This window comes from Desmodus rotundus, chromosome 7 (assembly GCF_022682495.2).
Source record: "Desmodus rotundus isolate HL8 chromosome 7, HLdesRot8A.1, whole genome shotgun sequence".
NCBI classification, from domain to species: domain Eukaryota; kingdom Metazoa; phylum Chordata; class Mammalia; order Chiroptera; family Phyllostomidae; genus Desmodus; species Desmodus rotundus.
This window is the reverse complement of record NC_071393.1, coordinates 66,138,966-66,154,642: the sequence shown is the minus strand read 5'-3', so window position 1 is coordinate 66,154,642 and position 15,677 is coordinate 66,138,966. Positions and strand designations below refer to the sequence as shown.

Below are 15,677 nucleotides of genomic sequence, written 5' to 3'. Positions count from 1 at the left end.
TACTTTATCCTTTGTCCCTTTGTCTTGTCAATCATTAGTACCTGAATTATACTTTTAAGAAAGTATTAGCTCTGGTTGAGTAGCTCAGTTGTTTGGAGCATCATCCCATACACCAGAAGGTTGTGGGCTTGACCCCTGGTCAGGGTGTGTGTGGGAGGCAACCAATCAATGTTTCTCTTGCACATCTCTCTCTCTCTCTCTCTCTCTCCCTCTCTCTCCTCCCATGCTCTCTCTTTTAAAATCAGTAAACATATCCTCAGGTGAGGATTTAAAAAAAGAAGAAAGTACTATAACAGGGACCTATTAGTAGATAATAATTTATGCAAAACTGCTGAGTTCTCTGTCTGCTTTGATACTACATCCCTGTAAGTAAATTACCCTTCAATAAATTCTGTTATGGTCTGTATTGCCTGTATTGTTCTTCAGTCTGCAGATACCTTCTCATTACAATGGCCATTCCACCTTTGCCCCTTCGTAAGACATTTACTAGCTGCGCAAGTTACTTAGTTCTGCAGACAATCGGGTGCCTTGTTAAGTACAGGATACCACACGTACTCACTTTAATTTGTAAAATCTGCTAAAGTCTACTTGATCTGGCACCCTGCAAATCACCAGCCATACAAGGATAAAAAGAACTGGTTTCTGTTCTCTAATAGCTTTCAGTTTAGTGTGAAAGACAAACAAGAAAACTGGAGTTTTCAATAGTGATTAGTGTTAGTTGTCAGTACAGTCGCAAGACCTAAATGAACAATATAGATATAAAATCGGCTTAATGAAATTCCTGGTAATCATAAAGTTAGTTCCATGTCCCCTCAAATTATTACAAACTTCAAGGAAAGTTGTTTTATTTCTCTACAACAAGACATTCTCAAACAGCCCACCTTCTAGCCAGCTCCCAATTTTCTGTCTTTCACTTTGGGACAATGACTTGCCACAGTAGTCGAGTAGATATGTGTTAAATATTACTGTTGCACTTTGGCCGGGTGGCTTAGTTGGTTGGAGCATTGTCCTGTACACCAAAAGTTGTGAGTTCTATTCCTGTTCAGGGCACACATCTGAGTTGTGGGTTCGATCCCTGGTCAGGGCATATATGGAAGACAATCAATTGATGATGTTTCCCTCTCACATCAATGTCTCTGTCTCTGTTTCTGTCTCTGTCTCTGTCTCTCTCCCTTCCTATCTCTATAAAATCAATAAACATATCCCCAGGTGAGGATGACAACACTGGATTCTGGTGTGACAGGCAAGGAGCCAGAGGGAGAGCCAGCCAAAATCATCTGGAGGGAGGGAAGTGGAGAAACTCAAGGTTTTCCCTATAGCCTGTAGTGATGGATCCCTCCCTCCTTCCCTGAGGGATTGATCTACTTTTCCTTTACAAAAACTGCTGTGGTAACCAAGGGTGTTTATTAAGTTCCTTCTAAATAATTTTTTTCTTGATTTTCTTTTATTCATTACCAGTCCTAGTCTTGCATTCTGGGCAACTATGAAAAGTCTAGATATACATAGAGGAAACTACTTTTTCCCTTGGTAGGAGAGGGGACAGGGCAGTCTGGGGAGCACATTTAAAAAATAGTTTCATTGAGGTATACTGGTATATTTTTATATCATACATATTTAAAGTATGCAATCTGATCAGTTTTAACATATCTATACATTTATAAAAACAATCACCACAGTAAAAATATTGAACAATAATCCACCCAGCTGCATAGTCATGGAATTCAGAAAAGGAAGAAAACTAACCTTCAGAGTCATTCTACCCAGACATGTAGCAAGAAGAAACTAGAGAGTGACGAATAGTAATAATGAGCTTGAAGTACAGTGACCACACTCACCTATAAAACATGCTCAGTGACGAGACAGTGTAGGGGTAACATCCAGGATCCACCTAGACTGAAGGAATTCCATCTTAGATGCCTGACTATGATTCCCTGCTTCAGTAAAATTCCATAGTTGAAACTAACCTAACCACACCCTTAAAGTGTAACAGAATGAAATGCCTCCTTTCTCTGTTGGTCTGCAGGCTAATAGCTCCTGCTATAGATATCCTAATTAACTAACAGAATTCTGCTTGAACTTGAGCAGCCTGCTTGTCAGCAAAGAGGTGAGAAAATACGCACAAAGTAATGACTGTTTTTCAAAGAATCACAAGTGTCTCCATAACTGGACTCAGATCAGTGGTGATCCATGGACCAACTGGGAACAAGGAATTGAGAAATTTCACACTCTTCCTAGAATCCCTTTTGATGCCTACCTGTCTAAGAACAGCCCATACCTTGTCTTGCCCTTCCTCCCTTACCTTGACAATAAAAGATGCCTGGAATTCAGACTCTTTTAAGATGGATTTGAGAATTAATTCTCAAGATGGGCCTTTTTAAAAAAACAATTAACCTTTCCTTGCTCCAAAGTCTGATCTATTGAATATTGGCCTTTCTTTTGGAGCATCAGGCATATGAATCTTAGGCCTGTAACAAAAAGATAGAATGTACAACAACAATAACATCCTTTTTTAACATCATGTTCTGCAAAATAGTTGCTTTTGTCAATTAAATGGTAATGAGTAGGGTATGGAGCAAAACAGCTATAATTGGTAAAAGCTACAAGAAGTGTCAAGAAGATAGTAAGACTACCCTCCACATCAGCTTAAAACTGAAAGAGACCACATTGGTCCAACACAGCAACTAATTGTACCCCTAGCCTCATTATACACTCATTGTAATACATTAGCATGCTAAACAACACATCCAAAGGCACCATAATGGGAAATGGAAAGCCCATAAAAGACCGCAAAATGGCTGATGGAGCTCCTCTGAGAAATCTCCACACACTACTGGCTTGCCCTAGACATGGTCCCTTTCCAATAACAGGAAGATCCTGAATAATTCTCCCCCTTATTGAATACCCAATCCCCTAATTAAGTGAATCTCAATAAAAAAAGCAAATTTCTCTAAAGGGTTGGGAGGGTGGTGTTCTATCTGTGGAGTAGCCCGTTCTGTGTCTCACTGCTTTACTAATAAATTCATTTTCATTTTAAACTCTATGCTGGCTAGTGTTTGAATTCTTTACTGTGTGAAGGCAAGAACCCACAATGGGTTGCAGAACCTCAAGTCTCTGGGCCCGTGACCTGCCTGAGTAACAAGAATATTTTCGCAAGCATTATTTTACAGGAACTTCGAATGGTCCACTGACCATGGGAAACATCTTGTGACTCCCCAAGATCAACTGCCACAAGCTGACTATCGATTGTGAGACAATCGACTTCATCCTCATTTCCAAGTCCTACACCTACACCAAGGCCCCTATATAAGACATCCACAAGAACCCCACAGAGAGCTCAACTTCTCTTTTCTAGTCAATTCCCCTGTGAACAAGCTCTTTGCAATAAAATCTATGTGCTTGATCTCGTACTGAGTTCAGTGCCTATTTCTATGACATTGACACTCAAGAACCTGGCATTTAAGGTTACCTAACAATGAGACTCTGTCCATTCTGATGAATGATGCCTTCTTTATTGTTAATTGTTAATTAAGAAGACAATAAGGGAATACGAGGGAGATAAGCAAGGAGGAGAGGAAAGTAAGAAAACACCTTCCCACCCACTACTGCAAGCTACAAAGAAACCCAAAGTATATGTGAATTCATTGAATGGTTTGCAAAGGTACCATGGGATTTGTGCCCTAGAAAGTGGCTCCTGGGAAACAGTGTTGGGATGCTTCCAGATGTACCACTGTCTAGTCTTCAGGAGGTACATTTTTATTCTGTCCCTGAAACAGAATGAAATGCTTGTTCTCTCTGTCTTAATTCTAACCTGCATTTCTTCCATGACCTTTAGGGTTAATAGCTCCTGTTATGTATACACTAACTAACTAGACGAATTCTGCTTAAGGCTTGAGTTTTTGCAAGAGCAGCCCCTTGTCAGAAGGAGCCTTCCCTAAAGAGGTGGGGAAATATGTACAAAGTAATGATAGTTTATAAAAGATTTACAGGAGTGTCCAGACTGCACTCAGTTCAGTGGGGGTCAATGGACTGGCGGGAACAAAGAGACTTAGAAATTTCTTATTCTTTCTTGGATCCCTGTCATGCCTAGTTGTCTAAGATTCTCACCCACCTCTTGCCTCGCCCCTCCTCCCTTCCCTTGACATAAAGACACCTGAATTCTGTGCTCTCTAGAGATGGATTTGCAGAAGCTATAAGGCACCCCCCTCCCCAATCTTCTTGAGTTAGACCTTCTTTGGTCAATGAACTTTCCTTCAAACTCTAACGTTTTGAATATTGGTCTTTTTTTTTTTTTGAGCATTAGGCACACAAACCTTGTACCAGTAACATACCTTCTAGGTAGGACCTCCATCATAAATTAAGAATAATGCATGTGGAGAATTGTTTAATATTGTGGATTTATGATCACTCCCAAAAGCAATATTAAAGTGCTTTCTGCCATGAGCAAGTAGATTCAGAGGCCCTAGTGATCCCACTTGCTCTGTGAGGTCTGAACCACTCTAAAAACGCATGCAAGGAGATTGGGAGCAGGCTTTCATTTCACAGACAGAGAGAGCTCAACATGCAAATACTGATGAGGGAGCTCTTGGAAAGGAGGAACTTGCTATAATTATCATTTACTCTGTTAATTGAAGGACTTATTTTAGTTGTGGATATAGTATTGCAATGGGGAGCTATTGTCTGCTGAAACTGAAGAACGAATTTACCACAGAGAGAGGCAGAAGAGGATTGCCAGGCCAGAAGAGGAAAAAGACACTATGATTTTGTCAATATGTAGTTGCTGAACAACACCAGATGTTAGACCTTGGTCTTTGAGTTCAGCTAAGAAAGGAATTCAGAGCTAAGGAACTCAAATACAAGTGAAAGTTTATTTAGAAAGTCACAGGGGTAGAAGTGAGCCATGGAAGAAGTGAACCAGCTGAGCTGCATGTACTCAAGAAGCAAGTTACAGGGGCAAAAGAAGGGCCTTTGGAGCTTAGGAGAAAGAAAACAAAGATAATGCACCTGAGGGAAGAAAGGGGGAAGGAAAGGGGTGCGCATATGAGAGAGGGAGAAAGAGAGAGGCTGCCTAGAGTTTTTTTTTTTAGGGGAGGATCTCAGTAGAGTAATCATCATATTTCCAGATGTGTCCTTTCAGAGTCATAATTTCTACTGATTGGTCAGTGCTTGGGTAGGGAATTATTAGTCATTGCATCTGGTCTTGATGTCAGCTGTAGTGTCTCTTTATCTGGTTTTGCTGCTTTTCTGGGCCTGGAGCTGAAACACAACTGAGGCCTAGGTGTTATCTCTACTTCAACCAAAACTCTGTCTCTGTGGTCAACAGATCCAAGGCTTTGTTCTTGATATTATTTGATGTTGATCAGAACTTCATTGTCTTAGGGGCTTAATGCTTAAGGGAGTAGTTGTGCAAGGGCTTGTATGAAAGTCAGATAAGGCTATTCTTTGGCATTGTTTCTCCTCTAAGGGAGTCTACTACATGGATAGGGACATGCCAGAGGGGGAAAGGTCAGAAGAGGGTCCAAAATGCATGACCAACAATATGAAAGCTCAGGGGGTCTAAACCACATGACTAGTAATATGCTAGGGGAGGACAAGTCACCCCACAATACTTGTTTTCCCAGTTTTGCCTGTTGCTAAACACTCTGGGCTTTCTGCCCTAGTGACCTTTCCTACTTGGCCTTTCTTTCCTGCTCTGTTCATGTCTGTCTAACTGCTGACTATATCAGATACACTTAAAGCTGCAGGGGTAGGAAGAGATGAAACCTCTAACATGTTTATCTATCCACCGAAAGTGTGGGATTCTTGAAGCTTCTGAAAATTAACATTATTCTTCATTGGATATGGACATCTCTGCCTTCAAGCAGATACCCATCTTAACATGTTAGTACCTCCATTTTAAGATTAATCTGCCTGGGTTAGTCTCCAGTGATACAGTAGGCATTTAGACAGGCATAAGCAGAGCAGGAATTATAGTCCAGATATGGAATATCACCAGTGTGGAAAGTCCCAGGTGCCTAGCAAGGAGCAAAAGTAGAGAAAACAAGTATTATAGGCTAGGAATCTTACCCCGAGGGTAACCTTTCCTCCCCTAGCATGTTGCTAGTCATGTGGTTTAGATCTTTCATATCACTAGTCATGTCATTTAGACTCCCTTAGAGAAGAAACAAGGGGGCTGGAGAAATACCTTATATGATTCCCATACAAGCTTTTACACAACTACTCCTGAGGTATTAAGCCCCTAGGACAATGAGGATCTGATCAACATCAAATAATCTTAGGAACTAGGGCTTGGGCCTATTGACCATAGAGACAGTTTTGGTCAAAGTAGAGATAACACCTAGGCCTCAGTTGTGTTTCAGCTCCAGGCCCAGAAAAGCAGCGAAGTGACACCATGGCTGACATCACGACTAGATGCAATGACTAACGACCCTCTACCCTAGCACTGACCAATCAGTAGAAACCATGGCCCTGAAAGGACACATCTGGAAAGCTGTTGAATATTCTATTGAGATCCTCCCCTGAGACCCCTAAAATACCTTCCTTTAGAAAACACTTAAGATGAGGGACCCAGTGTGTGCTCTTTCTCTCTGGAATACACCCACACCTTTCCCCTCCCTCTTCTTTTCTCAGGTACACTCTCTGTGGAGCACACCCATGCCTTTACCCCTCTTCTTCCCTCAAGAATGTTATCTTTGCTTTCTTTCTCCTCAGCTCCAAGGGCCCTTCTTTTACTTCTGTGACTTGTTTCCTGAGTCACACAGCCTAGCTGGCTCACTTCTACCTCTGTGACTTTCTAAATAAATTTTCATTTGTATTTGAGTTGTTGGCTCTGAATGCTGTCTTAGCTGAACTCAAGGACCAAGGTCAAAATCTGCTGTTAGCACTGGAAGGACTAGTACTTCTTTATTTGTAGGGTAGCAATAGTCTCTACACAGAACAGAGGTCTCTGATTTGTCTTCAAACAACTGTTTTTCTTCTTGATTGTGCCTGACCCCTCCAGGACAAGACTCCATGTTTCTTCTCCCAGTGTCTACCTGTTTAGGCCTCTTTCCTTCCCCACTAGCTCCCTGGCTGTGCAAGTATGAACCTGGGCAGTTTGTTGTCACCTATTACTTTTTTCCACACATGGAGCCCTCCAGCAGTCTCATGTACTATGTGAAAGATAACAGGAGTGGAGCCATATAAATATAGAGCCAAAGTAGCCATTTCAGAGGAACTGCCCTACATGTCTTATTTTTCTTTATCTTACAAACTGGACCAAATCACCATAATTCCAAGAAGTTAGTAATAACTAGACTATTCTGTTTGTAAGGACTGATAAAATTGGACTTTGTCAATGACTGAATCACTAACCAATCAATTAAATACAATTCTAGCTGAATCTCAAGCCAATCCATGAAGTACAAATCTAACCTTAACTCATCCAGCACCAATAAACTCTTTTTAAATACAACTTACTTATTTTTCTCACTTTTTCCCATAAAAACCTTGAGCCCCTCTCCTGTGAAGGGGGAACACTATTTAGGTTTCTGCCTGAATTTGTTCTTCTGAATTGCAATTTTTTCAGATCCCAAATAAACACTTACATTTCTCATTTTTGCTTTTCATTTTTAGGTTAACACCCAGGAGGTTCAAGGAGCCAGGAGCCAGGGCTGGTGAATATGCAGATACAGATGCAGCAAAACACCCAGTAGAAATTCTTAGAAGCTCCACTAAAGTGTTACCACTAGCAGGAGGAAAAATGAGGAGCTTCAAGCTTGCTTGGAAAGAAGCGTGAGATGACCTTGAGAGAAATCTGTCTACAGGAAACATATCTGGAAACTTAAAGTTTACTTTCTTTCCACCTGTATCCTCACTGCTGATAAGGAGTGAGATTTCCATTACTCCAGAAATGTAGGGATCTCTGGCCCCTTTCATCACCAGCTCCTACTCCTCACACAGAAGCCCCCAGGGCTAAGAATTCACTTTACATAATAAAAATATCACTTCCAATATTTATAAATGTAGTATGTAAAGACAATGACAGAACTAGTCAAACCGGTTGGAAGTGAGTAGGGCCTTTCTCTCCCTATGACCTTGTCTAGAGCCAGATGCAGCTATAAACATGGGAACATATAAAATGATTAAGTGATGAAAGTCTAGTCTTTTCAATGGGTGTAAGGAAGTTTTGCCAAGAACTGAAGAGACTCACAGGCCAACTACTCTGAGAATCTGTAAGAGCCACCCGTGAGCCCAGAAAGAAAGAGCCACAACCCCACAGCACGTGGTGGAGCAGGGAGACTGGGGATTTTTTTTTTTAAGTACACTCTAGTGGCAAAAAGGATGGCTTGGAAGCCAGAAGACCTGGTGTCTACTCCCAGCTCTGCCACTAACTAGCAGCAGCCATGAACAAGCCACTTAACCTTTCTGAGATTCAGGTTGCTCCTCTATAGAAAGCAGAGGTTACATTATGTCAGGGATGACAAATGGGTGGCATTGAAACTGGAAAAGACACTGGCATTTGGGCTGCCTGTCACTACCAAACCAATAAGCAATGACAGCGATTGAATCTTTATGGGTGCTTTATTCAGATGGCCAGTGATCTGAGAAGATGGTGGGTTTATACCCTAATGGACCATCTTCTCTTTTCTTTCCAGGCCAAGGTTTTTATAGCAGGGAATAAACAAGGTGCAGTGAGGGGTTTTGAAGTTCAGGGAGGATTAGGTGAAAGAAGCTGCAACATTCTTGTCCTGGGCAGTTAGCTGTTCCCAGGGGCAGGTGATCATCTGTCTCTCCCTGGAACACAAAGGCCCGGATGCTTCCAGTTGTCCCCAGGCGGTAATCTTCAGCAGTGCCCCAGGAGGTCAGCTGTTTTCCCAGGAGCCAGTACAGGCCTTATCTGTAGTTTCTGAAACAAAAGCTTTAACATATACATTACTTGCTAGACTTATAACTTTTTACCTTAAGCTAAAATTTTCCAAGTCTTGAGTCCCCTATCAGCATGTACCCCTTTACTTCTCTCGTGCCTTCTGTATATGCTACTGTTCAACTACATCACTTTTTACAAGTTCTTCTACAGTAGTCTAAGCAGGCACTTCCAATTAAAGTTTGTGTGCAAGTTGAGATCTAATTATTTTCCTTCTAAAGTCCCTTCTAGCTCCTAAATGGAAGGTTCCAATTTTCTAAGTAAGAAATGACCATTTTTCTTTTTCATTTTTTTCTTAGAGAATTTTTGGTGAGCCAAACTGATGACAATTGCCAGGAAGCAAAATCTCAACAGATTGAAAAATGCTACCTATTTTTCTGACTTAGTAATAGTGAGAGAGAAAGAGAGAGACAGAGACAGAGACAGAGACAGAGACAGAGAGAGAGACAAAGAGAGAGAGAAAGAAGAAACAGAGAAAGAAAGAGAAAGAAAGAAAGAGGAAGGAAGGAAGGAAGGAAGGAAGGAAGGAAGGAAGGAAGGAAGGAAGGAAGGAAGAAAAAGAAAGGCAAATTTAAGATCATGATTTCATACACTCCTCCTCCCCCAAGGCTGAGCAGGGTCTTCCTAGGGTCACACTATCCTTCTTTCTGTGTCAGAGATTTTAGTATTTAAGATTTTCCTTCTATCAGTTCATCCAGCATGGCAGTGTCCCCTGTAGCTTCCTTTATCTAAAACATCCCACACTTGTTAGTAAATGCAGACACAGGGAAAGGTCCTGGGACTGGAATCCTACTTCCCCAAGGGGAGGGCAAGGAAAGACCAATGAAAGAGGCTCCTCACTCCAGTCTGGTAATTAGTAGAATTCATTAAGGGAAACTTACACACAAGGCATATCTTGGGTGGCTGCAAGATGGAATGGATCCCCGCAGCACCTGACAGGTGCCAAAGAATTATATAGGGTAAAAGGCGGGTGGGGGGAATAATTAGGAATACTAGTACATGAATGCTACCAGGTATAAAAATTACTTTACATGCTTGACCAGGTCAGGACAATGGCCTCTTCCAGGAAATAGCAAGTCACAGGAGGCAGGGGAAGGGTCCTGATTTATGTCATAATGAACATCAATTATGATCAGCCAGTCTCTCAGGGTGGTTTGTGGGAAACAGTCTCTGTCTGGCCTGGGTCCAGCTCAGTGGTGAGAGAAGGGGTCACATCATGGAACAGTCTTTCCACCACAACATTTAAAACTTTATGCTTGCCATCACGGAATCTACCTAAAAAGGACTTATCTCAAAAAAGAATTATCTCTAAAAGCCAAAAAAGATGAATCAAAAGATGAGGCATTTAATGATCCTATTCACTGCTCACCAATGTTAACCAGATTTACAGTTCTCACCCTCTGGCAGGAAAGCAGGAATGGAGAAAGCTTCAGGAATCCAGGTGGTTGCAACTGAGTTTTATTGAAAGAAGCAGTAAAGTGGTTAAAATGGAGCCCTCCTCACAACCCACTCCTTACCCTCCAAACCACACAAGGGCAAGCCTCATACCTAGGAAGCATGCTTATATCAGATAGGAGCCCTAACTTGAGTTATTTCCCACAGGGCAAGGAAGGAAGAGGGGAGAGGCAGGTGATATGATGAAGTGGGGCATCTCACTGCCCTGGTCTCAGGTGGAGACCTCTACTGCAGCATCAAAGTGAACTGGCACATATGGGTTTCCCTCACAGGCCACGATGATCTGCTTCTCTTTCTGGCTGGTCCGGTATGCACAATTGGGGTACTTGGAACCATTCGTCAGGCGACAGTCCGTGATGTTTATGCTGGAGCTGCTCTTGTGGCAGTTGGGCTGCCCATTCTTGCAGGTGATGTTTCCCTGGAGGCAAATGGCCTGGACATCCACCAAAGGCTCATGCACAAAGGTGTTCACCGGCTTGCACCTTCCCTCTGTCATTTTCCTGCGCCTCATCATTTGGTTGCAATAGCTGGAGTTGCTGGGGTGGCCGTCTGGATCCATGTGCTGCCGCTGAAACTTCATAGCCCGTGATTCCTTGCCCAGGGAAGGCTGGGCCCATCCCAGCACCAACAGCACCAGGATTAGCAGTGGGCACAGGATGAGGGACTTCTGAGCCATGGTGGCCTCACTGCCCTGGAGGAGCCTAGCCAGGAAAGGTAGAGAAGAGGAAAACCATCACTTTGGAAAGAGCACCAACTCCCACCTGTGATCTCCCTGGCTTACAGTCTCCCCTCAGGTCAGCCAGAAAGACATCCCTCTTCCTGCAAGATTTTCCAAGTAATGAGACACTCACACAGACTCCTCTCCAAAAGCATTTGACTCCTACTAGTCACAGAGAGGAGGTCCTCCCCTCTGGGTTGTGACCTCCAAAGTGACCTAAAATCTTGTCTGTGCTGTTTTTGAATACTGGAGGTTTGGGGGTTTTTTATCTAAAAATAATTTGAAAAATAAAATACATTTGTACTCAGTGCTCTAGTGGCTCAATAGAAGATCCTTTTAAATAAACCATGAGCCAAATTGTATCCCAGATATTATCATGACATCCAGGTTCTTGGTGGACAGAGCCCTGTTGTCCTACAACACAAGGGAAACTCAGCCCAGTGCCTGACACTGGCATCATAAAGGGATGTCACTGTATTCCAAAGTGATACTTGCCTCCACCCTGCCTGAGGCTGCTCCTTCTCCAGTCCCATGGGTTCTCTGCAGCCAGAGTGCTCCCTCCTCATCCCAGTTCTGCCCCCAGCTGTGTTTGCCTAGACCAAGCTTTTCACACTGTTAACCTCGCCCACCCTGGCTTCCTCCTCTCCAACCTCTCCTCTCAGGAGCAGAAGCAGCTCCTGAGACCACCTCTTGGGCCACTTACCTGGGTCTCTAGCTTTGATTCCAGAAAAGGGAGAGAGCAAGTGGAAAGCCAATTTCTGCAGTCACCAGATCCTTGTTGTGTGGACTTTATGTAGATTACAAAGGGGCTTGGCTTCCAAGATGAAAAGCAGGGGAGGAGCATTTTGGTTTCGGCCCAGAGGAAAAGAAGGGCATTGTGAGGAAGGAGTGGAGAATTGCCCTTGCTCCCCTCTGTCTGCTGGTTCACAGGAGCAACAGAGGAAGCCACTATGGCACTGATGCTCAAACCCCAACCAAGTCCAAATAGCTCTTGGAGGTTAGCAAAGGGCACATAATATGTAATCAAGGGAGAGGAAGGGAAAGGGAGGTCCTCTCTCTACCCAGGAGTCCTGGAGTGGCTTCGACCAGAATTCCCGTTCTCTTATTAGCAGATGGGGGTATGAGGGTGTGAGAGGTGAGTGGAGAGTAGGGAGAGGTATCCAACTGTCTCTAACTAGAGAACGAGGAGGAGAGTACCTGAACAGTTTGGATAAGAAGGAACCCTCTATCTGACCTTGCCCAGTTCTGGTCACTTCAACCCTCCTGAGGTGAGTGTGTGACAGTTTTTATCTACAGTGACCACTCATCCTATAGGTGAGAGTTGACTGGAGAAAGTAAAGATAAACCAAAACCCAAAATCCCTCTTGGAGAAAAAATAGAGAACATTGTATTTCTTTTTTATTATTATTGATTATGCTATTACAGTTGTCCCATTCCCCACCCCTCACTCCACTCCATCCTGCCCACCCCCTCCCTCCCAAATTCCCCCCCTATAGTTCATGTCCATGGGTCATACTTATAAGTTCTTTGGCTTCTACATTTCCTACACTATTCTTACCCTCCCTCTGTCTATTTTCTACCTATCATTTATGCTACTTATTCTCTGTACCTTTCCCCCCCTCTCCCCCTCCCACTCCCCTATTGACAACCCTCCATGTGATCTCCATCTTTATGGTTCTGTTCCTGTTCTAGTTGTTTGCCTAGTTTGCTCTTGTTTTTGTTTTAGGTGTGGTCCTTAATAACTGTGAGTTTGCTGTCATTTTACTGCTCATATCTTTTTTATCTTTTTCTTAAATAAATCCCTTTAACATTTCATATAAGGGCTTGGTGATGATGAACTCCTTTAACCTGACCTGATCTGAGAAGCACTTTATCTTCCCTTCCATTCTAAATGATAACTTTGCTGGATACAGTAATCTTGGATGTAGGTCCTTGCGTTTAATCTTGGGTAATGTAATTATGATGTGCCTTGGTGTGTTCCTCCTTGGGTCCAGCTTCTTTGGGACTCTCTGAGCTTCCTGGACTTCCCGGAAGTCTATTTCCTTTGCCAGATTAGGGAAGTTCTCCTTCATTATTTGTTCAAATAAGTTTTCAACTTTTTGTTCTTCCTCTTCTCCTTCTGGCACCCGTATAATTCGGATGTTGGAACGTTTCAAGATGTCCGGGAGGTTCCTAAGCCTCTCCTCATTTTTCAGAATTCTTGTTTCTTCCTTCTTTTCTGGTTGGATGTTTGTTTCTTCCTTCTGGTCCACACCGTTGATTTGATTCCCAGTTTCCTTCACATCACTATTGGTTCCCTGTACATTTTCCTTTGTTTCTCTTAGCATAGGCTTCAATTTTTCATCTGGTTTTTTAACAGATTCAACCAATTCTGTGAGCATCTTGATAACCAGTGTTTTGAACTGTGCATCCGATAGGTTGGCTATCTCTTCCTTGTATAGTTGTATTTTTTCTGGAGCTTTGAAGTGTTCTGTCATTTGGGCCTTTTTTTTTTTTTTTTGGTCTTGGCGCGTCTGTTACTTTAAGAGGTGGAGCCTTAGGTGTTCCCCGGGGCGGGGTAACACTGGTCACTGTGCTGTGATGCTGTACGTGGGGGAGGGGCCGAGAGGGAGCAATGGCGCCCGCTTCACTCTCCCCCAGATTTCAATGTTTCACTCTGCTACCCACAATCAAACTGGGCCACTCTGGTGCTGGTTCCCGAGTGGGTTGGCCTGGGCACACTCTAGGCCCCTGTGGGTCTCTCCAACGACCTCTCCTGTGAGGCTTGGAGTCTCTCCTGCTGCCGCCCCAATCCCCACGGGAGTTTTCAATCAGAGGTTTGAGGGTTTATTCCCCCCCCCCCCCCCCCCCCCCGCGCTGGAGCCCTGGGTTGCGCAGTCTGCTTCGCTCCCCGCCGTTTGTCTGGTTTATCTGTGCACGAATGTGGGGCCATGGGGTGCTACCCACTGCTCTGCCTGCCCCGTTCACCGCCACTCTGACTCCGGTCCTCTCGGTTTATCTGTGCACGAATGTGGGGCCGCAGGGTCCGCTAGTGGTCAGACTGCATGCCCCGTTCATCCCACAATATGCCAGTCTGGGTCCCTCCACGACCACACGAGTCCTCTCCGCCCCGGTGCCCGTCTCCGCCCCTCCCACCGGTCTGGATGAATGTTTATTTTTTATTTCCTTGGTGTCGGACCTCCTTGCCATTTGATTTTCTGTCAGTTCTGGTTGTGCGAGGAGGCGCAGTGTGTCTACCTACGCCGCCATCGTGGTTCTCAGAACATTGTATTTCTTAGCAGCAGAATTCCCTTCCAGAAAGAGATTTCTTTTTGCTGGGTGACAATTTTGATACTGTTTGAATGAGAAGTATCAAAATCTAGACTAATTATTTTCATAGTAAAATTATTTTATTTAGTTATATCACTCTCCAACAGCTTGAAATAAAAATTTCCATGGTTTCCCATTGAACTGTATGTCACTTTTTTTAGAATGTTCTGTTTTTCATTAAAATAACTTCTAAACCTCTCAATGTGTTTTAACTTTCTGTTTATCGCTCAGATAAGGATTTTTGAAAAGGCCACAGTGTAACAGGGTGCAGCCAAGAGTGGCTTCCAAATAGGGATTTGTAATGGGGTCCAGAACTCAAGGTGTCCAGGAAATATTAGAAAAATATATGTAGGATGTCCTCACTGCACAAGTCTAAGCATGGGGGATTGGACACGTGGAGCAGGGCCATTGAGAGCTGTTTTGTATAGCAACAGCTGTGCAGCTAGCCTCCTCTCATGGTTATTTAACATATCTATAACCTTTAACTGGCTTCATAGATATGTTAAATAGCTTTGGTCATGCTTTGAGCCAGGGGGATGGATGGGAGTGACTTCCACCCAAGATAGAACTTGGAAGCAACTCCCCCTGGTGACAGTGCCTGCATGAGAGCTTGGAGAAGATTGGTTCCATTCCATGGGGCCACACCTGCCCAGACTTACTATGGCAGCCCAATAAAGCTGGAAGAATACAGGAATGCTGGCTTGTGTAAGTGATTGTAGGAGGAGTCAGAAATGGGGCTGCAGAGGAAGACTGGCACTGGGATTTAAACCCAGGAGCATCAGCCATACCTGGAGAAGAGGAAGACGCACCTTTGACAGAGTAGGAGGGGAGAACCACGAGGCTTTGGCAGAATGGGGACCCTGTGGCGGTGACACAGGTGATGGTGCCAGGACCCTGAATCACAGACTTCTACTTCTTTTCCTGAAATACGGTACCTCAGATTGGGCAGAGGGAGAAGTAAGGACTATGTGCATCTGTGGGTGTTCTAAAGGACTTCAGTATCTTACTGAAGATGTTAAGTCATTACTCTAAGTCAGTATAACTTTTAAGTAAATAATTCCTTTCCTTTACACCAATCTCTGGCATTGAGAAACGTCTTTCCTCCAGTGGTGGGCAAGGCGAACCTAGTAGGTGGGGGAGGAGGACCCCCAGAGAGAAAGGAAGGGTCCTTTCGGTAATAGTATATCGTTCACCACACCCCCCCCACCCCATCTGTTCTGTAACAGCAGGTCACCAGCTCCATGAAGTGGTGAACTGGTAATTGTTTTTGGAAAATACTCCACATATTTACCC

General features: G+C 43.6%; 2 protein-coding genes across 5 annotated transcripts in view; one reads left to right on the top strand and one right to left on the bottom strand.

The window, feature by feature from the left end:
* Positions 1-10,344: 10,344 nt before the first annotated feature.
* RNASE1 (ribonuclease A family member 1, pancreatic) lies at positions 10,345-11,890 on the bottom strand. Its single transcript, XM_024568183.3, has 2 exons — positions 11,779-11,890; positions 10,345-11,058 (listed from the first exon to the last, which is right to left on the bottom strand). The coding sequence occupies exon 2, from the start codon at positions 11,031-11,033 to the stop codon at positions 10,569-10,571; it is 465 nt and encodes a 154-aa protein (XP_024423951.1). The 5' UTR covers positions 11,034-11,058; positions 11,779-11,890; the 3' UTR covers positions 10,345-10,568.
* Positions 11,891-15,128: 3,238 nt separating this feature from the next.
* Positions 15,129-15,677, top strand: part of LOC112312002 (non-secretory ribonuclease-like) — a 37,526-nt gene continuing 36,977 nt past the window's right edge. The window contains exon 1 of one of the 4 annotated variants that reach the window (XM_045201911.1): positions 15,129-15,261. The gene's annotated coding sequence lies outside the window, so the exon portion shown is untranslated. Of the gene's footprint in view, positions 15,342-15,677 lie in introns of all 4 variants that reach the window. The other 3 variants (XM_045201909.1, XM_024568521.2, XM_045201910.1) reach the window with 3 other exon arrangements.